The following is a 25733-nucleotide window of genomic DNA, read 5'->3' on the forward strand; positions in this document are numbered from 1 at the left end:
CTTAAATGGGGTTTATGAGCATTGCGTTACAAATTGCTTAATGAAGACATAGACCTGCTGTGTCCCTGGAGCTGGAGCAGTGTGTACATTGCTCAGAGAGGTTGTGAACATGCCTCTGCCATGTTGGACTGAGTGAAGAAAGCAGGCAAGATTATGGAGCTTTTCCTAGTCTACCCTCTCAGCAATTGAAAAAAAGTGCTCCTGGTCAGAAAAGGATTTCAGATACACAATAGGACAGAATCAGACATCAAAAACCTCTAAACCAGACACAATGTGTTTAGAAAATATATGTAAATGGGAAGTGGAAGAAAAAGATTTCATGTATAAATAATTAGGAGCATGGTTATTATGGGAGAAGGTAGAAGGGGAGGGGAGAAGAAGAATGAAGGGGAAGCAGAAAAGATATATAGCTCAATAAAAACGTTTAAAAATATATGTAGGCTTTGGATAGAAAGGATAAAATATAGACAGTTATAAAAAGAAATAAATGGTATCAAAAATAAAGTATTTAAAGAGACAGTAAAAGTAATATAAAAGAATACAGGCAGTGATAGATTAAAGGAGCAAAGAAAAATAAACCACATAAAGATAGAACATATGTATATTTATCCAGCTCTTCTGATTGATTTTAGTTTAAAAATCTGTTTTGTTAGGTATTAGGATAGCTACACCTGCTTGTTTTTTTTTTATTTTAGGTCTATTTGATAGGAAAAACTTTTCCCACCCTTTACTCTGAGTATTTCTGTATAGTGCAAATTGAAACATGCACGTTTCACTTTGTGCTTTTCTTTTCTCTTTTTTCTTTTTTATGGAGCTTATGCAGTGTGACCCAGATGTTTTCCATCCTTTGATTGTGCTGACATAGTGAACATTGGTCATATCAAACATTTTAGAAAGACAACTCTTTTAATTGAATTAACCTTACAATTTTTATATGCATGTGCTTTCTGAAACAACCTGAAATTAGTAATACTTTGTCATGTACTATACTGTTCCTAATCATTGCAGTGTCCTCAGTTGGTAGAATATTTGGGTAGGATTGGGAGATGTAACCTTATTGGAGGAAGTGTGTCACATGGCTGAGCAAGTGTGTGTCTGTAGCAGGATTAAGCATCCTTTGGTATATGCCTAGGAGTGCTTTATCTGAATCCTGAGGTAAAGCTATTTAGAGCATCTTTTTTTTTTGTGAGAAAAATTGAATATTTATGGAATACATTCATAAGTCAAACAAAGCTCTAGGGTAGTTTCACATATGCTGCTGTGGATAGACTTAATACAAGTTTCCTTTTCTCGTTCTTTTTGTGTGTGTGTCCAGGTAGCAGTACACTGCTGGTAAAGATGGGTGCAAACGCTGTGCTGTGCTGCCCTGCTCTTCCAAAGACAAAAGCAGTTTTTGTATCTTGGGTCATAGCCCCCAGAGGCCAGACCCCCTGCAGAATATCATACAGAGTAGATGCAAAGGAGAACAATGAAACCAATTGTATGGACAGAAGAATCACCTGGGCATCCACCCCTGACCAGAGTCCCGAGCTTCATATCAATGCAGTGGCCCTCGGTCATGACGGGCTTTATTTATGTGAAATAGCAACATTTAACAGGAAATTCCTAAGGAGACATGACCTCCAAGTGCTAGGTAAGTGACATGGTCACATATCATGCTATTTCAGGTCACCAGATTATAGATGGAAACAGACACCTTTGTAATTTAGGACCAGACTGAATCATTTTCGCTTCCATCTCCACAGTGCCTCCAGCAGTATCCCTGCTTCCAGGGGAAAACAGAACAGCAGTTTGTGAGGCAATTGCAGGCAAGCTGGCTGCGCAGATCTTTTGAAGTCCAGATGGGGATCACATCACTAAGCAGGAATCACACAGCAATGGCACCATGACTGTCAGGAGCACATACCACTGGGAGCAGAACAATGTGTCTGCTGTGTTCTGTTTTGTCTCCCATCCGACTGGCAACCAGACTCTGTCCATAGAACTCAATCAAGGTAAGTGTCACCCCTTTTTAAGAATAAATACTTGATATTTAGCTTGTTCTTTCACAAAAGAGAAGTATTCTAATTTCATTCTGTTTGTGACAAATAGTGTGGCTAAAGCTACCTAGAGGAGGGGAGAGGAAAGTCAAGACTACTCAAGCAGAAACCATGGAGCTGCTTACCAGCTCCTCAGACCTGTGCTACTATCTCACCTGCCCAGGGAGTGGGGCCACCCTTAGTGTCTTGGCCTTTTGGGAAGATCTAGGCTGTGTCAAGTAGATAGTTAATGCTAACTAGGACAGCAGATCCGCTTCAGACACCAGTAACAAGTTTTCAGTTATCTACCACCTGCGATTCTTATCAGCTAGCTATACATTCAGGATGTTTTCATAATCTATGTATCAGGATCAGTGATTTGGTAGAATGGTTCACAGAACTGAGGATGCATTTTGCTTTATCTACCTCTCCTTCCTTTCTCTCCCTCCCGACTATCTGTCCCTCCACCGGCTTCTCTGCCTGTTTCTCTCTCTGCCTCTCTGTCCCTCTTACCTTTCCTTCTTTCCTTTTATGCTCCTTTTCCCATAACAGAAATCCTTTCACATGAGCTCTGTGGCATGGTGTCTTCCTCATGCCATGCACTGAAAAATGAGGAATTAGGGACAGTTCACGGTTTCTTGAAGAGAGAGAGTCAGCTAGCTGTAAGGCTGTTGTTCTTCATAGGCTCCATCAGGAGATTAATGGGCAACATAAATTGAAAGCACATGTGTTATAAAAAGAAGGATGAGAATTTGGTGGGGTCACAAGGCTGGGCATGGATCTGGTAGGAGTTAGGAGGAGGAGTTGTAGGTGAATATGATCAAGACATTGTATGAATTTCTCAAAACTTTTTTTACTTAAAAAATAATACCTTTCAAAAGTCTAAAATTAGCACCGGATACCCTACGGACAGAGGACTCAGAATTCGAAGCTGGATTTGACCCAAGAACTGCCTCCCTGAACTAGCTTTCATAGTCACCGAAGTGCTGTGCAAGGTGCCCCAAAAGGGAAGCAATTGGTGGTGCCAACTGTCTATGAAGATTATGAACCACAGCAATGACCAGCAAGGCTGGTCCATAAGGTTCAATAGTGGTAACCACATCTTGGCAACAACAAAAGCTGTCCAATTTATTCAAGGCCCACTCAATAGGAGGAAGATCATGCCTGGTACTGGAAACCTAGCCAGCTACTCAAGGTTAGTGAGGTCATTGATCTTAGAGAAAATGTACTACATCCCTAAGTTGAACCAGAGTAATGCTTATCTGAATTAAAAATACTCTTATGCCTACCAATAAGTGTGGCTCTTAACCCTTACCAAAGAAGTTTTTTTTTTTTTTTTTATTCTTTTTTTTTTTTAAATAATTTTTTTTATTAAGACAAGAAGAAAAAAAAACATAAACAAAAAACAAGTTTCCACCTCCTCCCAGCCTCCCATTTCCCTCCCCCTCCTCCCACCCTTCTCCCCCTCCTCCCACCCTTCTACCCCTCCCCCCACTCCTCTCCCCCTCCCTCTCCAGTCCACAGAGCAGTCCAGGTTCCCTGCCCTGTGGTAAGTCCTAGGTCCTCCCCCCTCCGTCCATATCTAGGAAGGTGAACATCCAAACTGGCTAGGCTTCCACAAAGCCAGCACATTAAGTAGGATCAAAACCCCGTGCCATTGTCCTTGGCGTCTCATCAGCCCTCATTGTTCGCCATGTTCAGAGAGTCCGGTTTTATCCCATGCTTTTTCGGTCACAGTCCAGCTGGCCTTGGTGAGCTCCCAGTAGATCAGCTCCACTGTCTCAGTGGGTGGGTGCACGCCTCGTGGTCCCGACTTCTTTGCTCATGTTCTCCCTCCTTCTGCTCCTCATTGGGACCTTGGGAGCTCAGTCCAGTGCTCCAGTGTGGGTCTGTCTCTGTCTCCATCCATCACCAGATGAAGGTTCTATGATGATATGCAAGATATTCGTCAGTATTGCTCTCGGATAGGGTCATTTCAGGTTCCCAATCCTCAGCTACCCAAGGAACTAACTGGGAACCTCATGTTGGGCACTTGGGAGCCCCTCTAGGGTCAAATCTCTTGCTCACCCTAAAGTGGTTCCCTTAACTAAGAATTGTGGTTCCGTGCTCCCCTATCCACCTTTCCTTTATCCCAATTCTCCTGATTCCCCAAATCCCCCCTCCTTCCCTTCTATCTTTTCTCTCCCCATCTCCCCTTACCCCCATCCCACCCCACCCCCAAGATCCTAATTTTCTCCCCGGCAATTGGGTCTACTTCCCTTAGCCAAGAGGATAACTATATGTTTTTCCTTGGGTTCACCTTCTTACTTAGCTTCTTTAGGTTCACCTATTGTAGACTCCGTGGCGCTAATTTATGGCTAGAAACCAATTATGAGCGAGTACATCCCATGTTCATCTTTTTGGGTCTGGGACACCTCACTCAGGATAGTGTTTTCTATTTCCATCCATTTGCCTGCAAAATTCGAGAAGTCATTGTTTTTTACCGCAGCGTAGTACTCTAGCGTGTATATATTCCATACTTTCTTCATCCATTCTTCCATTGAAGGGCATCTAGGTTGTTTCCAGGTTCTGGCTATTACAAATAATACAGCTATGAACATAGTTGAACAAATGCTTTTGTCATATGATAGAGCATCTCTTGGGTATATTCCCAGGAGTGGTATTGCTGGGTCCAGGGGTAAGTTGATCCCGAATTTCCTGAGAAACCGAAACACTGACTTCCACAGTGGTTGCACAAGATGGCATTCCCACCAGCAATGGATGAGGGTACCCGTTCCTCCACAGCCTCTCCAGCAAAGGTTATCCTTGGTGTTTTTGACTTTAGCCATTCTGACAGGTGTAAGATGATATCTCAAAGTTGTTTTGATTTGCATTTCCCTGATTGCTAAGGAAGTTGAGCACGACTTTAAGTGTCTTTTGGCCATTTGAACTTCCTCTGCTGAGAATTCTCTGTTCAGTTCAGTGCCCCATTTTTTAATTGGGTTAATTAGCATTTTAAAGTCTAGTTTCTTGAGTTCCTTATATATTTTGGAGATCAGACCTTTGTCTGTTGTGGGGTTGGTGAAGATCTTCTCCCAATCAGTAGGTTGCCTTTGTGTCTTATTGACTATGTCCTTTGCTTTACAGAAGCGTCTCAGTTTAAGTAGGTCCCAATTATTCAATGTTGCCCTTAATGTCTGTGCTTCTGGGGTTATACATAGGAAGCGATCTCCTGTGCCCAGCTCCTGTAGGGTACTTCCCACTTTCTCTTCTATCAGGTTCAGTGTGTTCGGGCTGATATTGAGGTCTTTAATCCATTTGGACTTGAGTTTTGTGCACGGTGATAGATAAGGGTCTATTTTCATTCTTCTACAAGATGACATCCAGTTGTGCCAGCACCATTTGTTGAAGATGCTTTCTTTCTTCCATTTTATACTTTTAGCTCCTTTATCGAAAATCAGGTGTTCATAGGTTTGTGGGATAAAATCCGGGTCTTCTATACGATTCCATTGGTCGACTTCTCTGTTTTTATGCCAGTACCACACTGTTTTCATTACTGTAGCTCTGTAATAGAGTTTGAAGTCAGGGATGGTAATGCCTCCAGAAGATCCTTTATTGTATAGGATTGTTTTGGCTATCCTGGGTTTTTTGTTTTTCCATATAAAGTTGATTATTGTCCTCTCCAGATCTGTGAAGAATTTTGATGGGATCTTGATGGGGATTGCATTGAATCTATAAATAGCCTTTGGTAGAATTGCCATTTTTACTATGTTGATCCTACCAATCCAAGAGCAAGGGAGGTCCATCCATTTTTTGGTATCCTCTTCAATTTCTTTCTTCAATGCCTTAAAGTTCTTGTCAAATAGATCTTTCACTTCCTTGGTTAGATGTACCCCAAGATATTTTATGCTGTTTTTGGCTATTGTGAATGGTGAAGCTTCTCTGATTTCCCTCTCTGCTTCCATATCCTTTGTGTATAAGAGGGCGACTGATTTTTTGGAGTTGATCTTGTATCCTGCCACATTACTAAAGCTGTTTATCAGCTGTAGGAGTTCTTTGGTGGAGTTTTTGGGGTCGCTTATGTACACTATCATATCATCTGCAAATAACGAAAGTTTAACTTCTTCCTTTCCAATTCGAATCCCCTTGATTCCATTATGTTGTCTTATTGCTATTGCTAGAACTTCAAGCACTATATTGAAGAGGTATGGGGAGAGTGGACAGCCTTGTCGTGTTCCTGAGTTAAGTGGGATGGCTTTGAGTTTCTCTCCGTTTAATTTGATGTTAGCTGTCGGCTTGCTGTATATAGCTTTTATTATATTTAGGTATGACCCTTGTATCCCTAATCTCTCCAAGACTTTTAACATAAATGGATGTTGAATTTTGTCAAATGCTTTTTCAGCATCTAATGAAATGATCATATGGTTTTTTCTTTCAGTTTATTTATATGCTGGATTACATTGATAGATTTTCGTATGTTGAACCAGCCCTGCATCTCAGGAATGAAGCCTACTTGATCGTAATGGATAATTTTTCGGATGTGTTCTTGGATTCGATTTGCCAGTATTTTGTTGAGGATTTTTGCGTCGATATTCATGAGTGAGATTGGCCTGTAGTTCTCTTTCCTGGTTGAGTCTTTGAGTGGTTTTGGTATCAGAGTAATTGTGGCTTCATAAAAGGAGTTTGGTAATGACCCTTCTGTTTCTATCTTGTGGAATACATTAAGGAGTATAGGTATTAGATCTTCTTGGAAGATCTGGTAGAATTCCGCATTGAAACCATCTGGTCCTGGGCTTTTTTTGGTAGGGAGGTTTTTGATAACCTCTTCTAATTCTTCGCGACTAACAGGTCTATTTAGATTGTTCACCAGGTCCTGATTTAACTTTGGTATATGATATTTATCTAAAAAAGTATCCATTTCCTTTACATTTTCCAATTTTGTGGCATATAGGCTTTTGTAGTAAGATCTAATGATTCTCTGAATTTCCTCTGTGTCTGTGGTTATGTCCCCCTTTTCATTTCTGATCATATTAATTTGCAAATTCTCTCTCTGCCGTTTGATTAGCTTGGATAGTGGTTTGTCAATCTTGTTGATTTTCTCCAGGAACCAGCTTTTTGTTTCATTGATTTTTTGTATTATTTTCTGTGTTTCTATTTTGTTGATTTCAGCCCTCATTTTGATTATTTCCAGTCTTCTACTCCTCCTAGGTGAGTCTGCTTCTTTTTTTTCTAGAGCTTTCAGGTGGGCTGTTAAGTCTCCAATGTGAGCTTTCTCTGTTTTCTTTAAGTGGGCACTTAGTGCTATGAACTTTCCTCTTAGGACTGCTTTCATAGTGTCCCATAAGTTTGAGTATGTTGTTTCTTTATTTTCATTGAATTCCAGGAAGACTTTAATTTCTTTCTTTATTTCTTCCTTAATCCAGCTATGGTTCAATAGTTGACTGTTCAGTTTCCATGACTTTGTATGCTTTCTGGGGGTCGCATTATTGTTGAATTCTAACTTTAATCCATGGTGATCTGATAAGACACAGGTGGTTACTAATATTTTTTTGTAACTGTGGATGTTTGCTTTGTTACCGAGTATGTGGTCGATTTTCGAGAAGGTTCCATGAGCTGCAGAGAAGAAGGTATATTCTTTCCTATTTGGATGGAATGTTCTATAGATGTCTGTTAAGTCCATTTGATTCATTACCTCCACTAATTCTCTTATTTCTCTGTTAGGTTCCTGTCTGATTGACCTGTCCATTGGTGAGAGAGGAGTGTTGAAGTCTCCTACTATTAGTGTGTGCGGTTTGATGGCTGCCTTGAATTTTAGCAATGTTTCTTTTATGTACGTGGGTGCTTTTATATTAGGGGCATAGATGTTCAGGATTGAGACTTCATCCTGATGAACTGTTCCTGTTATGAGTATAAAATGCCCCTCTCCATCTTTTCTGATTGATTTAAGTTTAAAGTCAACTTTGTTAGAGATTAGTATGGCCACACCTGCCTGTTTCTTAGGTCCATTTGCTTGATAGGCCTTTTCCCAGCCCTTTACTCTGAGTAGGTGCCTGTCTTTGTGGTTGAGGTGTGTTTCTTGTAAACAGCAGAATGTTGGATCCTGTTTTCTTATCCAATCTCTTAGCCTGTGCCTTTTTATAGGTGAGTTGAGTCCATTGACATTAAGTGATATTAATGACCAGTGGTTGTTAACTCCGGTCATTTTTTTTTAGTCGTAGAGTTTGTGTGTTTCCCTTCTTTGTTTTGTGTTGGTGAAGGGTCTCTAGATGTCTGAGTTATTGTGGTCATTGTTGGACTCCTTGGTTAGTGATTTTCCTTCAATTACTTTCTGTAAGGCTGGATTTGTGGCTGCGTATTGTTTAAATTTGTTTTTATCCTGGAAAATTTTATTTTCTCCATTTATAGTGAATGAAAGCTTGGCTGGGTATAGTAATCTGGGCTTGCACCCATGGTCTCTCAGTTTCTGCATTACATCTATCCAGGACCTTCTGGCTTTCATGGTTTCCATGGAGAAGTCAGGTGTAAGTCTGATAGGTTTACCTTTATAAGTAATTTGGCCTTTTTCCTTTGCAGCTCTTAATATTCTTTCCTTATTCTGTATGCTTTGTGTTTTGATAATTATATGGCGAGGGGATGTTTTTTTTTGATCCAGCCTATTCGGTGTTCTGTATGCTTCTTGCACCTTCATAGGAAAATCTTTCCTTAGGTTGGGAAAGTTTTCTTCTATAATTTTATTAAATAGATTTTCTGGACCATTGAGCTGCCCTTCTTCTCCTTCTTCTACTCCTATTATTCTTAGGTTTGGTCTCTTTATTGTGTCCCATATTTCCTGAATGTTTTGTGATGAGAGTTTGTTGGACTTGCTGTTTTCTTTGATCAGTGTGTTTATTTTCTCTATGGTATCTTCAGAATCCGAGAGTCTTTCTTCTATCTCTTGTATTCTGCTGGTTATGCTTGTTTCTGTAGTCTCTATTCGTTTACCTAGATTTTCCATGTCCAGACGGCCCTCTGTTTGTGTTTTCTTCTTTGCCTCCATTTCAGTTTTCAGGTCTTGAACTGTTTCCATTATCTGTTTGATTGTTTTTCCTTGGTTTTCTAGGGTATCATTCACTGATTTATTCAATTCTTCAAACTTTCTGTTATATTTCTCATCCATTTCTATAAGGGCGTTTTTTACATGCTGTTTAAGGGTGTCAATCACTTTCATGAAGTCAATCTTTTCTCCTTCCTCTTGATTAAGGGGTTCTTGTCCTCCCTTTGTGGGGTCACTTGTTTCTGGTAGCTTCATGTTGCTTTTCAGCTTGTTGGGCGAATTCTTGCCTTGACGTCGGCCCATCTCTTCTTCCAAATGCTCCCTATGGATCTTCTTTTACCGGATTAGGTCTCCTTGCCTACCAAACGCTGTCTCTCCCCAATGTTGGCTCTCCCAATGCTGCGTCTCCTGGCGCCGAAAGATCAGGCCTCCTTGCTGGTTGGGCAGCTCGCAGACAAAGCGCCTACCCCGCTTGGTGCAGGCAGGCCACAGAAACAAAGGAACTGCTGCCCCCCCGGGAGCCCCGGGTACTCGGACTCAGCGCCCAGATAGGCTGGGCTGGGCGATGCCACGCGCCAAAAGAGGGCAGTGGGGGCGAAGTGGGGAGGGCTCTGGACGGAAGCTGGGTGGGCCAGGAAGAAAGAGGCAGCACCCGGGGAGTAGAGGCCCTGCAGAGAGCCCAAGCAGGACAGGGGGCCAAGAAACCCCCGAGCTCCCCGTCCCAGGCTGGCGCCGTGGGCCAGAAACTCACCCCAATGCTGGGTCTCCTGGCGCCGAAAGATCAGGCCTCCGTGCTGGTTGGGCAGCTCGCAGACAAAGCGCCTACCCCGCTTGGTGCAGGCAGGCCACAGAAACAAAGGAACTGCTGCCCGCCCGGGAGCCCCGGGTACTCGGACCCAGCGCCCAGATAGGCTGCGCTGGGCGATGCCACGTGCCAAAAGAGGGTAGTGGGGGTGAAGTGGGGAGGGCTCTGGACGGAAGCTGGGTGGGCCAGGAAGAAAGAGGCAGCACCCGGGGAGTAGAGGCCCTGCAGAGAGCCCAAGCAGGACAGGGGGCCAAGAAACCCCCGAGCTCCCCGTCCCAGGCTGGCGCCGTGGGCCAGAAACTCACCCCAATGCTGGGTCTCCTGGCGCCGAAAGATCAGGCCTCCGTGCTGGTTGGGCAGCTGGCAGACAAAGCGCCTACCCCGCTTGGTGCAGGCAGGCCACAGAAACAAAGGAACTGCTGCCCGCCCGGGAGCCCCGGGTACTCGGACCCAGCGCCCAGATAGGCTGCGCTGGGCGATGCCACGCGCCAAAAGAGGGTAGTGGGGGCGAAGTGGGGAGGGCTCTGGACGGAAGCTGGGTGGGCCAGGAAGAAAGAGGCAGCACCCGGGGAGTAGAGGCCCTGCAGAGAGCCCAAGCAGGACAGGGGGCCAAGAAACCCCCGAGCTCCCCGTCCCAGGCTGGCGCCGTGGGCCAGAAACTCACCCCAATGCTGGGTCTCCTGGCGCCGAAAGATCAGGCCTCCGTGCTGGTTGGGCAGCTCGCAGACAAAGCGCCTACCCCGCTTGGTGCAGGCAGGCCACAGAAACAAAGGAACTGCTGCCCGCCCGGGAGCCCCGGGTACTCGGACCCAGCGCCCAGATAGGCTGCGCTGGGCGATGCCACGCGCCAAAAGAGGGTAGTCTATTTAGAGCATCTTGAGTAACTGCTACACTGCTTTCTTTAGTGAATGTACAAGAACAAAGTATTGGTGGTAGTTTCTACTCTAACCAGCAATGGATGAGTGTTTGTTCTCCTTCCTACACATCCCACTAGCACAAGCTATCTTTTTTTTATTGAACTTGGTGGCTGTCTCATTCAAGTCACCACATACATATACTCCAGGATAAACATATTAAACATACACTTTGAAGCTACATTGGTTCATGAAAGAAAATACTTGGTATTTGTCCATTCTTGCCCACTCAGTGTAATTTTTTTGCCAGTTCCATTCATTTTCTTGCAAAGGTCATGACTTAAGTTTTTTTCTCTAACTGAGTAATATTCCACTTTGTATATGTATGGAATTTTTGTTAACTAATTTACAGTTACAAGAGAGCTAAGTTAACTTCATTTCCTACCTATCACAAGTAGGTAGCAATGGTCATTGATGTGCAAGGGTCTTCATAGTAAGCTATAAAGCCTTTTGAGTATATCCATGAATAGTATAATCAGGATACATGGTAGAGGGTTTATTTTCTTTTTTTTTTTTATCTTCAGGACTGATCTCTACACGATCTCTGTGCACTTGTACTCCTATTAAATGTGTAAACATGTATAAAATTTCTCTTTCATCACCTCCTTTTCTGTTATTTCTTTCCAGATTGTTGACATTCTAACTAGAGTGAAAGCGGATCTTAAGTTGGTTTTAATACACATTTCCTTGATGGTTAAGAAAGTTGAAATTTTTTATAAAGTATTTAATAACAATTTGTATTTCTTCTTTTGAGAATATTTTGTTCATCCAATGACCCATTTTCAATTGACTTATCTTCTTGGTGTTTAATTTTTCCCTTTTTAAAATATTCTAGACACATGTATATTGGGCAAAGATTTTCTCCCATTCTGTGATGGGGTTGTCTGTCCACTCACTTCACAGCATAGTGGAAACAATTAGTTGAAAGGGATTCTTTTATTCTAATGTCCACACATCCTCCCCATGTTTAATTAATTAGCTCATGTGGTTAATTCACAGACCTGTTATGTACTAGGTCAGGAGTAGCATTACAATTTTTAAAAAGTTGTAGAGATGTTAGGGATGAAAGGAGTATACCAAAACAAAACTGATGTGGGAGTGTCATATATTAATCTGTTGATTTCATTGGTTAAGCAATAAAGAAACTGCTTGGTCCTCATAGGTTAAAACATAGGTGGGAGGAGTAAACAGAACAGAAGGCTGGGAGAAAGAAGCTGAGTCAGGAGTCGCCATGATTCTTCCACTCCAGACAGACGCAGGTTAAAATCATTCCTGGTAAGCCAGCTCGTGGGCTACAACAGATTATTAGAAATGGGCTAGTCCAGGTGCGAGAGCTAGCCTAGAAGAGGCTAGATAGAAATGGGCCAAGCGGTGTTTAAAAGAATACAGTTTCCGTGTAATTATTTCAGGTAAAGCTAGCCGTGGGGGCGGCCGGGTGCCTGGGACGCAGCCCGCCGCTTCCTATTTCAACACAAAACAAAACAAAAAAAAAAACCCCAAGAAGAACCACATTTAGTCAAGATCATGTTAAATGTGGGCAGGGGAGGTTTAGAAGCATTCCCACTAAGATCAAGAAGAAAAGGGTGTACACACGTACACCTATTCAATTTAGTACTTAAAGTCCCACCTAAAACAATAAAACAGTAGAAGGCATTAAAAGGGTTAGAAACAGGAAAAAGAATAAAGGTATCCATATTTATAGATGATGATTGTTTCCAAAAGAGATGCTAAATACTCTACAAACGGTTTTAGAGCTGAAAATTTCAGCAAAGTAGAGTGATTAAAAATAAACATAGGATCAAATAATCTTTCTCTTCACCAATGATAATCATATGGTAATTTAAAAATATAGGAGGATATAATGCCCTTCAAAGTAGACTCACATACACACAGAGAGACACAATATTGAAATAAACGTAGCAGAGAAAATATATGACACAGGAGGGATTGCCATCATTACCTAGATTGCAAGTTACAACTGATTCCAATTACTAGCCACTAAATTAGGTTGTGATGAATATCCTTGAATATATACTGACACAGTCTTTGGCAAAAGAATCCCATGTAGAATTGTTTCTCTAAATTGAGGTTCTTTTATAGGTAGATAAAGTTCCCAATGTAAAATTTGGGAATAATTTCTCAATAATGGAGAAATGCCTATAAACCAAAAGAATTAAAAAAGGAAGACAATGATTATGAATCAACTTGGGAAATAAATGTATAGCTACATGATTAAATAAGTAAACAGTGGTTTAATGAATGAAATTCCCCAACTCTGTGAATAATGAAACCACCAGAGCATACTTGACCCTTCTCAGAAGTCTCATGTGTTCAAATTCTTAGACCCAGTACAGTTGCTCACTGGCCCATTAAAGGGTTATAGCAGCTGCTTCCTCCCAGGGGCAAATCCAAAGCACAGAGCACAGGGCCTCCTTGCATCTACCTCTCACTGCTCTCAGAGCTGAGGACCAGATGGCAAAGGCTGTTAACAGACTCATCTTAATACAATCCATAAATGTTCATCACAAAGTTTCAGTTAATGAAAAGTGAGGAAATACAGTCTTGGGTTCACATGCCTTGTATCTCTTGACTATCCTTCAGAGACACACTTCCTAGGGAATATCAAGATATTAAGAAGTCTATGCATAAGTAAAAATAAACCAAACATTGTTTTTTAACAAAAGATACACTATGGATACCCAAGAAGTCACAGAGAGACTTGGTAATCAGTGGAGGGCTACATGTCTAAAATTATTAACATGAATGTCTACTATGGTCAGCATTGTTAACATAAGCAGTAGAGTTACGTTATGCTAAGTCACAAAGCAGAGGCCACACTGTATTACTTCAAGCCCCATGTCTATATGAGACATCCCCTTTCCTTTTCTGTAAAGCTCAGCAAGGATACGGACTTTGTCATTACTACTGTATTTGTGTCCATGTGCTACTATGCTAGACATCCTGTGCAAAACCCGGCACAGTCTCTGAGACCTCAGCCTTCTCTATACTTCTGCAATGCTTAGATGTACTACCTCTCAAAGAAACTTCTGGATCTACTAAACCCCAAGGTAATAGAATTACTTGTATATCAAGGTATGGCTAGAAGTATTATTTTTCCATTTGGTGAATGCTGACTACAGGATGGGTCAGCACCTATCTGTGACCATACCCAAGTCAAATCTGACTCTCAAATCACTGAGTTCTGGAAGCTGTATCATTTCCACACTCAGTTCTCACCTGTTGGTACGCCCAGTAGCCATTTTCTCCCTTGACTTAATTCTGATTTTCCAATCCACATCTCATTTTCATTGTCTCATGAGAATATAGCTATGGTTTCCATGGGAAGAGTTATTTGCCAATTTCTCTCTCCACCAGTCAGAGCTTTCCTGCCTTGAGGCCCAGATCCTGACCCCAAATATTGACATTGTCTTAGAAATAATTCAGTGTATCATGTGGAACAAAAAACAAATAGCAAGAGATTCGCCTTATTATTCTGTTTTGATAAACGTATTTCAATGAGTAATCTTTTATGAAGAAGTTCTAAAATGGGCATGGTATCAATATCTTTTTCAGAATTTTATTATTGTTAAAAATTTAAAACCATTTTATGAGCTACAATTTTTATAAAATATACACCCATTGTAGAGACAAAGTTTGGCAAGTGAACACACATATAATTTATATAAAATGCTTATTTTGAAATATGGAAACACAAATATATATGTATTATATATACATTTGCATATATGTATTATCTAACAAAATAAAAATTTATATTCTCCCTATCACCATACATTTTCACCTGCACATTCATCCCCAGAAGCTTAGATACAGACATCTGCTTTGTTGCTTAAAACTGCATCCCATTGTTTCAGAAACATGTATTTCTACTCCAAAATTATAATCTTCAAACACTTCATAAGGTGATTCCAAAACCCAGCGACATGTTTGTGTGTACATGTACTTGATCCTTCCTAATTTCTGTGCCGGACATCATTACACAGATATACTATGGATTCTTTGTCACTTTCCACATATTTGGGTTATGTGAACCATGAATAATCCTGCCTTGCATTAATATTTCTATGTGTTAACGCAGGAACCTAGTTGATCAAAATGATAAGTCATGTGAAAAAGTGACATTGTGCTGTAAAATGAACTGCTTTTGGAATGCTTGTTACTTCCAGTAGTGCATCAGAGATCCACGTGGTTTACATCCTTGCCAGATTCCACTCATGTCTGTCCATTCACCAGTTCATTCTTATGCTTGTATAATGAGGCATCACAGTGATTTGATGTTGCATAATTATACTCATAACACTACACACATTCATCTTTTGTGAAGTGAAAAGTAGGAGGAAGAAACAGACGAACTTAAAGTCACTTTCCCATCCTTACTTCATTAACTGTGAGATCTTCTGGTTACTTGGACTACTTCTCCTTGTTCATTTCTTTATAGAGGTCTGCATATTGCAATGATTCTTATCATCTATAGGGTAAGACTTGGTGGAGCACGGCTCACACTGCTGAAGACCCTCTAGGATCCAGGACAGAAGATACTCTTGGCTCTAGAAAAGCAAAACCATCTGAACGATAATATTCCTGACATCTGTTCTCATAAATATGTGATTAGTAACTTGTGTCAACTCAAAAACATTCACCTGTTTATAGGATGTATATAACCAGCATGGAAGAGGAGCTCATTTGCATTTATGTACACACCCCTTCCGTGTTTGGAGATCTATGAAGCCCTGTGGCACTGCCTTGTGTGAGCAGTCTTGAAAGAAACAGACCTGGACAGTGAGTCATGGCCTGGACTTCTGTTTTGATCACACTTCTGGCTCACTGCACAGGTCAGGGGACCCTTCTGGGCTGGAGTGGGTATGCAACAGTGCACATATTTTCTCTGCTTTGCTACTGACCACTGGATTTCTCTCCTGTTTGCAGGGGCCATTTCCCAGGCTGTTGTGACTCAGGAAACTTCACTCATCACATCTCCTGGAGGGACAGTCACACTCACCTGTGGCTCCAGTACTGGGGCTGTTACCACCAGTAACTATGCCTTTTGGGTCCAAGAAAACTCTGACCAGGTACACACTGGTCTGATATGGACCACCAGCACCAGAGGTTCAGGTGTTTCTGCCCGATTCTCAGGCTCAGTGCTTGGAGACAAGGCAGCCCTCACTATCACAGGGGTTCAGCGTGAGGATGAGGCTGTGTATTACTGTTCTCTGTGGTATGGTGATCATTTACACAATGGTGCAATCAGATGGGGAAGTAGAACACAAACACCCTGGTGCAGTCTTAAGACTGCTGTCTTCTTACCATATGACTATGTCTCCCTCGGCTCAGTATGCATGTTCTCTATGTAGAGAAGATCATAAAGGCTATGGTCTAAAACTACAAAATATTTTATTTCAAGACTTTTTATGATAATGAGTTGTGATGACATACTTTGCTGACAACTTGACAACACTGAATCTCCTGAAAAGAGAGTTTCAATCTCCTTTGGGTGGCCTGAGGAATTGTCTTACTTATTTGAGGTGTATAATTATTTGAACTGTGTAAGTTTGAAGTTGAGCTGATTACAAGCCAACAAATAATTACATACACAGATAATTTTCTTGGTTGCTGACTGTGTGTGATGTGACCAGATTCTAAAGCTCTTGTGCTGTGCTTTTCCTACCAAAATGGACTTTTATGGGAGAATGTACTGTGAAGTTGGACCTCAGCAAATGAGGACAACCCAGTTCCTTCTTGATTTTGTGAGAAAAAGTGGATGTATATTGTTCAGGCGAGCATGCTCTGACATTTCTGTGTGCATTCACCCTTTTGATCAGAACTTACTTAGTTGGGGTGCTTTGTTGGGAGTGGTGGTCTCTTCTTTTGTGTGCTCAAGACTATTTCTAGCAGACTCCAGATGTTTCTATGAATCTAAAGATGTGTCTGCTTATACAGGCACTGTGCACATCTTTGAGTTCTGACCTAACAGCAGGGTCTGAATATTTCATTCAAGCCTGGCACAGCTGTGTTTATCAATGTGACAGAGACTTGAGAAGCTGTGCAGGATACTCAGCCGCCTGGACCTTGTTCCTTTTCTACATCTCTAATAGCGTGTGTCTACAATGATATCTTTGGAAGGAACTGCTGCTTACAATATCTTTTTAAACAGTGTACATTCAATAATTCTACATGGTCATGAATCAAATAAAATAGACATCAATGGCTACAATTAGTCATTGCCACATCCAAACGCTCTCCATTGAACCTACTATTTAAAGGGAATCATTTGGGGTTGGCATTGTTCTCTTAAATATAGAAATATCAGACTGTGTTCTGTGAGCTTTACTGACAGGAAATGATTCTGTGAAGCTCTGTGTTCAAATTGACTCACATGTTTCCACATTATTATATCTCTTGTGGTTAATAAATGAAAAGCCTCCAAGGAGTTCCTCAGACCTGCTCCATTCCTAAGTCACTGCTTATGACCCATCTTGTACCCTGCACCATTTTGCAATTCAGGTTTAGTGAGTTCCAGCTGCATCTCCAAGACCTGTGCCATATCAGGCTTTCCCTAGTTCTTAGTTGTTGGATTATATCAGCCACAAGCATTCTTTGAGGTCCTTCTGGGCAAGTTCAGACTGAAACCTCTTTCGGAGTTGACTGTCTAATGTCAGAGGAAACAATAGAGTTGTGGCTTAATGCACTCTTGAAAAAAACTGACGTTTGCCTGAAAGTCATACATGCCATATTAGTATATTGCCTGATTTTGCAATCTACTTCACCATGTAAACCCTGTATTAGTATTTGATTTTTTCTAGGTCATGGAGGGTCTTCTCTTGTGACTTTTTAACCAGGTCTACTTTCCTCCTGCAAGTCCCTTTCACACACAGCATCCTGAACAAGTGCCTCTTCCTCTAACATAAAGACAGATCTATTCATCCTTGATCCTTTAAAGGGGACAGTGCAGTGTCCCCTCCTTTGAATTGTTCATATTGACTGACTCATTTGTTTCCGTTCATTTTTTTTTTATCCTCAGCTCCTGAGTGGGTCCCAAGCTCTCCTGTGTTGACTGCCTGCCTGTCTCCTGTCCCTGCCTGTCCACATTCATCAGAAAAATTTATCAGTGTGAGCACCACTAGAACACATCACCATGCTCTCTATAGTTTTCCTTACACATGTCTGAGATATAAAGTGAAGAAAACACAGCAAAACAGACATATTAAGAAATTATGAAAGGTGATGGCTGCTCTGGGACTTAAAGGAGTGTGACGACTCTTTCTCTGGAGTTTCTGCGGGACAGGTACCCACATGTGGTAACCCTAACAGATATGGGGCCCAATGACTGAGTCCTCCAATTGTGTGAGGAATCAGCAACTGTTCTACTGTGGACCTGAAGGATCTTGGCACACAAACCTGGGTGTGTAACCACCTGCTTTACATTCCATGGGACAATGTATTTCCCTTCATCTGGCTTGCTCTTTCAGGAACTCACACTGTGAATCAGTCACCAGGAGGAGTTAATGAGAACCCATTTGCATGACTAGCCCCTCTTCTGTGAGGTCCCAGATGATGAGATAATGAGACAGCCCAGAGAGAAGACCCTGGTCTGAAGATGCTGTGCTTTACCTACCATGGTTTAGAATCCTGTCCTATTTAATGCTGCTATCTTGCTGTATAGGTAGAAAAAGGCCTAAGTGTACTGGGGAGGGCTTCTATACTCAGTCTTTTCTGATTCACATCCTCAAGAAGTTGAACTGTAGCTTTGCTGTTAAAGCGATTTCTGCTTTGGCAGGTTCCTTTTCTCAGGCTATATGGACAGCATCACACACCTTCTCTATGCCTCTGTGATCAACAGTCAGACTCACCTGCACCCGGAGGAGTGGCATCAGTGTTGGTGATAAAATCATTTACTGGTCCTAGCAGATGCAGGGGAGCCTCTCCAGGTTTTTCCTGTACTACTACTACTCAGACTCAGAGAAGGGGCCAGGACTCTCCATTATATTCTCTAGTTCCAAAGAGACCTCAGAAATGCTGCAAATTTACACATCTCTGGGCTAAAGGTGGAGGATGTGGCTAACTATTATTGTGTTATCTGGGAGAGTAGTATTTTCACAATGATACAGGAAAAGGGGAACTAGGCATAAATTTTACTTTGTGTTAAAAAAAAATCAGTTCTGGTAGAGGATATGCCATGGCTGCATGGAGGGAAGCTTAAGGCACAGAGAAAGATGCTTAGGATAGCATCAGCTTTGAGCGGAGCAGAGGCTCATGGTGGTGGTGTGGACTATGGAAGGACAGTATAGAGCCTGCAAAGGCACCTGCAGCAGCTGCCATGTCCAGGCATGAATGGCAAAATGTGCCAGCATGCAGAAGAATGACTGTTTCGGGGGGAGCCTTATGGCCCAGTTTTGGATCAGTATATGAGTATTTGTTCAACAGGTCTACAGATTTAACAAAAGCCCATGTGGGCAGTCTCTCTTGGCAAAGACCAGAAGAATTTGGAACTGCACAGAATACTGCTGGGACTTGATGCCCTGCATGTTCTCTTCTCTCTGGTAATATTGATGATTGTCTTGGCCTTTTTAGTGTAATTTTGTCAATCATGCATTTGACAGATATGATCATTCTTGGTCTCCCCAGTTTTTCTTGATCATCTTCCCCTAAAATTCTTTGGGAGCTTATGCTTCTCAGGTTTCTTCCCTGGGGATGGCAGCTGTCACTTCAAAACCTTGAAATCTTCTTCTTTACTGCTAGGTTCTCTCAATGTTATAAATCCCTAACTGCTAAAGGAATTCCCTTAGAATGAAAGATGATTTCAGTAGCTATGCCTTCACAGTTTCTTTAGACCTCTTCTGTTGGCAGCAGATGGTAGTCAGTCATTAAACTGATCAAGTGTATGTGTCTCAATCACATATATGATGTGTTTATCAATAATATACATGATATGTGAATATAGGGTATAACACATATATGAAGTAACATCAATAATCTTCATCCTTTTTTGCATTTAAAGAATTGTTTACATATATTTGTTAATACATATTTTATGGGTAATGATTTAGAATCAAAATACAGAAAAATCAAGTTCAAAAGTTAGGTATTTGACAGTAAGTTGCAGTGATGGTAACAATCAGTATTGTACTGTATACTCAAATTTGCCGAGAGTGATAACATTAGCATATAAAAACAGCGTGATCTATTGAATATGGATATTACAATCAAAATCACATGCCCATTAAATCAAGTAAAATCATACTGTTATGCATTTTATAGGTCAAATAGCACAGTCCAGACTAGCAATAATTAACACCAATTGCTGGTAAGCATTCTAACTTGCTCTTTTGTAAATTTGACTTTTTTAGATTGTTTTTGTCCATGAGATCATTTTCAGCTTTTGTGACTTTCTATAGTATATTTGAAATGGTTGTGCCAACCTACATTCTTTTTTGATATTTATTGAGCTCTACATTTTTCTCTGCTCTCCTCCCTGCTTCTCCCCTCCCCTTCAACCCCTTCCCCAGATCCCCAAGACAATTATCACATGGACTCACTCATAAGTGGTTTTTAAACATAAAGCAAAGAAAACCAGCCTACAAATCACAATCCCAGAGAACCTAGACAACAATGACGACCTTAAGAGAGACATACGTGGATCTATACATGGGAAGTAGAAAAAGATAAGATCTCCTTAGTAAATTGGGAGCATAGGAACCATGGAAGAAGGTTGAAGGAGAAGGGAGAGGAAGGGAGAGGAGCAGAGAAAAATGTAGAGATCAATAAAATCAATAAAAAAGAGCAAAAAAAGAGAAAACGTACCTCCAGCCAGTGGGAGGATTCAGTTTAAAGAGACAGCACTACAGAGACAAAGGCCCTTCTCTGCATCAACCAATCTGATGAATCCAAACGTGTGGTGGATGTGTGCTAAGATGGTCTGCAGAATTCTTTTGGCTTGAGGGGGAGATTATCAGCACTGTGAAGGGCTCTATGTGGTGGGAAACCTGTCTGAGGTGGGGCACTTCCTCAGCCATACTCTCCACAAAGTAGCAGAGTTAGTTTGCTTTCGGCATATAGAAGAATGAAGAGGTACAGCTGCAACATCCTGCTACAAGTCCAGAAAAATGGAAGTGGTTGCTGCCTGCCTTGGGAAGATGCACTCACTCTGTCTAGTTCTGAGCTATAAGAAGGCCAGAGGGAGTAATATGAACTTCCCTTGGTCCAAAAACCACATTGCCTAGTTGTTAGGAAAGTCATGTGTGTGTGTGTGAGTGTGTGTGTGTGTGTGTGAGTATGTGTGTGTGCGTGCGTGCATGTGTGAATCTTGAGCACACAAAAGCATATCTTTTAGGTGACAATAACCTTAATAACAACCAATACCTGCTCACAAAACAGAATCACTGTTGGATTAAAAGAAGCTCACTTTCTTTGTTTGCTATGATACAAACTCAATAAACTTCTATACATTTAGAAAAAGCATTTTGAACAAAAGCTACAAAGCTTCAATTTGTAATCTACAGTTTTTGTATCAAATAATTTTTTTAGTTATTCACCACCCAAACCAAAATTTCTATGACAAAAATTAGAACTAGAAAATGATTTATCCTCATGTTGTTTTCCATCACTAATATTCACTACCTGTATTCAGTTCTCCCATATCCCCTTAAATTATCCTTTCTTATTCTCTTTTCTTCATGTTCCTCTGCACCCCCAAGTATGTTTGTTTATGTAATACATATATTATCAGCTAGATCCTACATATAGAAAAAACTATGATGTTGTGTGAATTTGCCTAACATTGTACATTCTAACTATATCTATTTCCCTGAAAGTTTTCAAACTTTATTTTTCTTTAGAGCTAAATAGTATTTGTATGTTTGTGTTTGCATGTTTGTGTTACCAAAATACATATTTTCATGTTAAATCACATACCAATGAAGTAATCTGTTAGTTACCATTTTTCTGTAGATGAACTTAACATTTTACTATTCTTGTATATTTTTTGTAAGAGTGTCAAAGATTTCTTCTGGACATGACAATCTTTACAGCAGATCAAGCGGTATCCATTTCAGATTTAGAACACAGAATCTTGGATTGTGGGTTCAGATTGTGATCTTGTGAATAGGAGAATAACCTGTGTTATGAGGTCTCTGTATTATGGTTATTATGAATCCTTTGGCTAACAGGGGGCGCTGTGGGACTGTGATCTAATACTGGCATTAGGGCTAACCCTGTGCTTACAGAGGAGATTCAACAGTGGGATACTTCTCTCCAGTCAGAGTTTAGGGAGCAAGGGGCTCAGTCTTAGCTAGTGATTCCTCCCAGGACTCTTCCATTACTGAAAGTCTATCCATCTCTACCCCAGGCTCTTTGTTAGCTGAGCTTCAGCAGCAGGGCTCATAAAGAGTCTTGGTAGCCTTGGGGGAAACATATCTGAAGGAAAAGCCACTTTTCTGTAGGGGTGGGAAAGGAGGCCTGGGACAACCTAGACTCCCTGAGGAGATATTTGGTACTGAACTGCTTCTTTCTCACTGCAGGGCAGGGACAGGCCTAGGAGCTCTGCTGTCACCCCGGCCATATCTGCGTCTTAAGCACAGATCACTACTACACTTTACCACAGCATCTCATCTACCATCTGTTCGTCTCTATTACTGCAAGGATCCTTTCCCAGTCCGTCCCGCCCTCTGAGTCTCTGCTAACTTTGATGACTTACCTGTATTTTGAGCATGTCTCTAGCATACAATGATGCAAAAAAAAAAAAAGTCAGATATCTATCCCTCACATCTCCTTGGCTACTCCTCTGAGTCATCTAAGCATGGGTCTTGTAAGAAATATTAATTTCTCAAACGTCTTGTCAAATACTGTAAGACAAACCTGTCCTCTCCCATCACCACTGAGCATTGTTTTCTTAATCCAGCAACGTCCCTTTCTAAATGCCTACTTCTCTTTACATTTTAGAAGTGTTTGCTCAGACAGATACAAGCAAATAATTGCTCTGGGACATAAAGGAATATTCCTATTATCTCTCTGGAGTTTCTGCAAGACAGGTGCCCACGTGTTAACCTTAGCAGACATGGAACCAATGACTGAGTCCTCCACTTAGAGGAATCAGCAACTGTTCTACTGTGGATCTGCAAGAAGTCCTTGCACACAGGCCTCTTTATGTTAGCACGTGCTTTGTATTCCACTGAACCAAATAATTCTCATCACCTAGCTTTCTGTTTCAGGAACTCAGGATGTCAATCATCCAATGGGAGGAGTTAACAGGAAGTCATTTGCATGATTAGCCTTCTTTTTCTGCCAGGTCCCTGGCAATGAGATAATGAGACAGCCCAAGCAGGAGACCTTAGTCTAAGAAGAAGTTGTGCCGTGGCCACAATGGTTTGGACTCCACTCATCTTCATGGTTCTGTCTTACTGGACAGGTAGGGAAAGGTCGAAGAGTAATGCGAATGACTCCTACACTGAGTTAATCCCTTATGTTTCAAATACACAAGAGTTTGTACCTTAGCTCTGCGATTCACTGTGGTGTCTTGTTTTGCAGGTTCCTTTTCTCAGTCTGTATTGACACAGCCACCCTCCATTTCTCAGTCTCTTAGATCAACAGCCACACTCACCTGTACCCTAAAGAGTGGCATTAGTGTTGGTGGTAAAAACATTTACTGGTACCAGCAGATGGAGGGGAGCTCTCCCAGGCTTTTCCTGTACTACTACTCAGATTCTGACAAGAAACTGGGGCCTGGAGTCACCAATAGAGTCTCTGGATCCAAAGATACCTCCAAGAATGCTGCAAATTTACACATCTCTGAGCTACAGGCAGAGGATGAGGCTGTGTATTATTGCTCCATCTGGGAAAGTGATGTTTCTCACAGTGATACATGCAGATGGGGAAGCTGGAAAAAACTGTAGCTTGTGACAAAAATATCAGTTCTGTTTTTTGTTTCTTTATAATACTCATTTTCTATTGAAGTAAAAGATAATGAAATAGTTAACCACCACTCCTATCCCTGCACTAGTACCGTTTTGGTTTTCAGAATATGTACTCACATGTGAAGATTTTGATTTAGGAATCTCAAATAAGAGAAAACACATGATATCTGTCTTTCTATGTCTGGGTTACTTCACTTGATGTGATGTGATCTTTCCATCCATTTTCCTGCCAAGTTCATGATTTCATTTTTCTTTATAGATGAATAGTATTTCATACATATTACAATTTCCTTACCCTTTTTCAGTTGCAGAACATTTAGTTGTTTTCATTTTATAACAATTGTATGTAGAGCAGTAATAACCATGACTGAGCAAGCATCTGTGGAGTAGGAGATCGAGTCCTTTGGGCACATCGCAGGGAGCAGTATGGCTGGATTATATGGTAGATATCTTTAGAGTTTTGAGTATTCTCCACACTGATGAGTGTAGGTGCCAGCCTCATGAGGTTGGAGCCAGCTCTTTTTGCTGCAGCATCCAGTGAAGGGCAGGGCCTGTTATCCCAGGGCCAGTGAAGGACAGGGCCTGCCTAACACGACCCTATGATTCTATCACACATGGTCGCCATGGTTCTTATGGGCCACAGACATCAACACAGACCCAGCTACAGTAAGATAACAGACCCAGTTGGCAGCAACGGTAGACTGTGTGACACACCGAGGCTTCGAATGCCATCAGGATGAAAGAAGAGATATTGGAGAGACAGAAATGATGGAGTATCGAAGAGGGTTTTGTTGTTTCGTTTTGTTCTTTTGAGTTTTTTGTTTTTCTTTTGTTTGTTTGTATGTTTGTTTTGATTTGGTTTGGTATGGGTTTTTTTTTTCATTGGTTTGTCACTGCTGGGGGAAGAAAGGATATGGAGGGACTGAAAGATGAGCAGAATTGGGGTGCATGATGTGAAATTCCCAAAGATTCAATAAAGAAATTATATTAAAAATAATTTAAACAGTCTTAATACATGTAAAAAGTTCATATTAGAATTAAGTGCATTGCCCTTTTGTCAGATTACCCTTTTTTGGTTCAAGTCTTTCTGGAACTTAACTCATTGAAAGTAAATTCTGGTTGTGAGGTTGAAGATAATTAGAGACAGTTGTAGCTTAGAAAGTGTTGAAGAGACTAATGTTGGTAGTCTGGGCTTATATCGGTGATTCTCAATCTATGGGTCTTCACCCACTTGTAGTCACCTAGGTCATTAGAAAACACATTTACATTATAATTAATAACCGATTCAAAAATATAGTTAAGAAATAGTAATGAAAATTATTATATTTGTGCTTGGGGTTCACCATAACCCGAGGAACTGTATTAAGAAGTCACAATATTAGGAACGTGGAGAACAATTGGCTTCCATAAACCTATGATGAGCATCAGTAGGTTGTATAGTGCATGCTGCATTCAGGATTTGTGTGAGTTGGTTTGTTAAGATGAGGCAGTGTATCATTTGGAATGATCAGGAGAATGCATTTTCACCTTGTAGCAGTCCTGCTGACAAACCAAAAATATTGCTTTTGTTTATCAAAACAACACTGCCACCCAGCATCCAGAATTTACAATATTTTTCATTGTAAGCTTATCTCTCAAGATTTTGGGGTAAAAAGCTACAAGGCAAGTAATTCTTTAGCAATGAAGTAATAGAGTTTGAAAACGCAAGTTTGACTAGTCTTTCAACTCTAGCTGAAGAAACATTTCCCAAGTACTCCCCAAATTTGATAGGTATTCAAAAATATCTATCTAATGCTCTCTGAATAGATTGACATGAAAAACAAACCTTTCAATGTACTTTAAGTATTCCCTCAAATATTTGAAGTGAGATGGAAATGGTACTGCACTAGCAGGACTGGATGTCTGTCTTTTAGAAGTCTGATTTTAGGGACTGGTGGGATGACTCGGTGGTTAAGAGCACTGGCTGCTCTTCCCAGAGGACCTGGGTTCAATTCCCAGCACCCACATAGCAGCTCACAACTCTCTCTAACTCAACTTCCAATGGATTCAACTCCCCCA

At 41.1% G+C, this 25733-nt stretch overlaps 1 pseudogene and 1 gene segment (V, D, J or C); both read left to right on the forward strand.

The window, feature by feature from the left end:
• Window positions 1-339: 339 nt before the first annotated feature.
• On the forward strand, window positions 340-18650 carry LOC121464626 (annotated as a pseudogene).
• A 4440-nt stretch (window positions 18651-23090) lies between these two features.
• LOC121464736 overlaps window positions 23091-25733 on the forward strand; it is a 994671-nt gene continuing 992028 nt past the window's right edge. The window contains 2 exon segments of the V gene segment in view: window positions 23091-23170; window positions 23290-23608. Coding sequence covers window positions 23125-23170; window positions 23290-23608 — 365 coding nt within the window.

This window comes from Microtus oregoni, unplaced genomic scaffold (assembly GCF_018167655.1).
Source record: "Microtus oregoni isolate MIOR12 unplaced genomic scaffold, Mior012 000029F_ref0000214, whole genome shotgun sequence".
Taxonomy (NCBI): Eukaryota; Metazoa; Chordata; class Mammalia; order Rodentia; family Cricetidae; genus Microtus; species Microtus oregoni.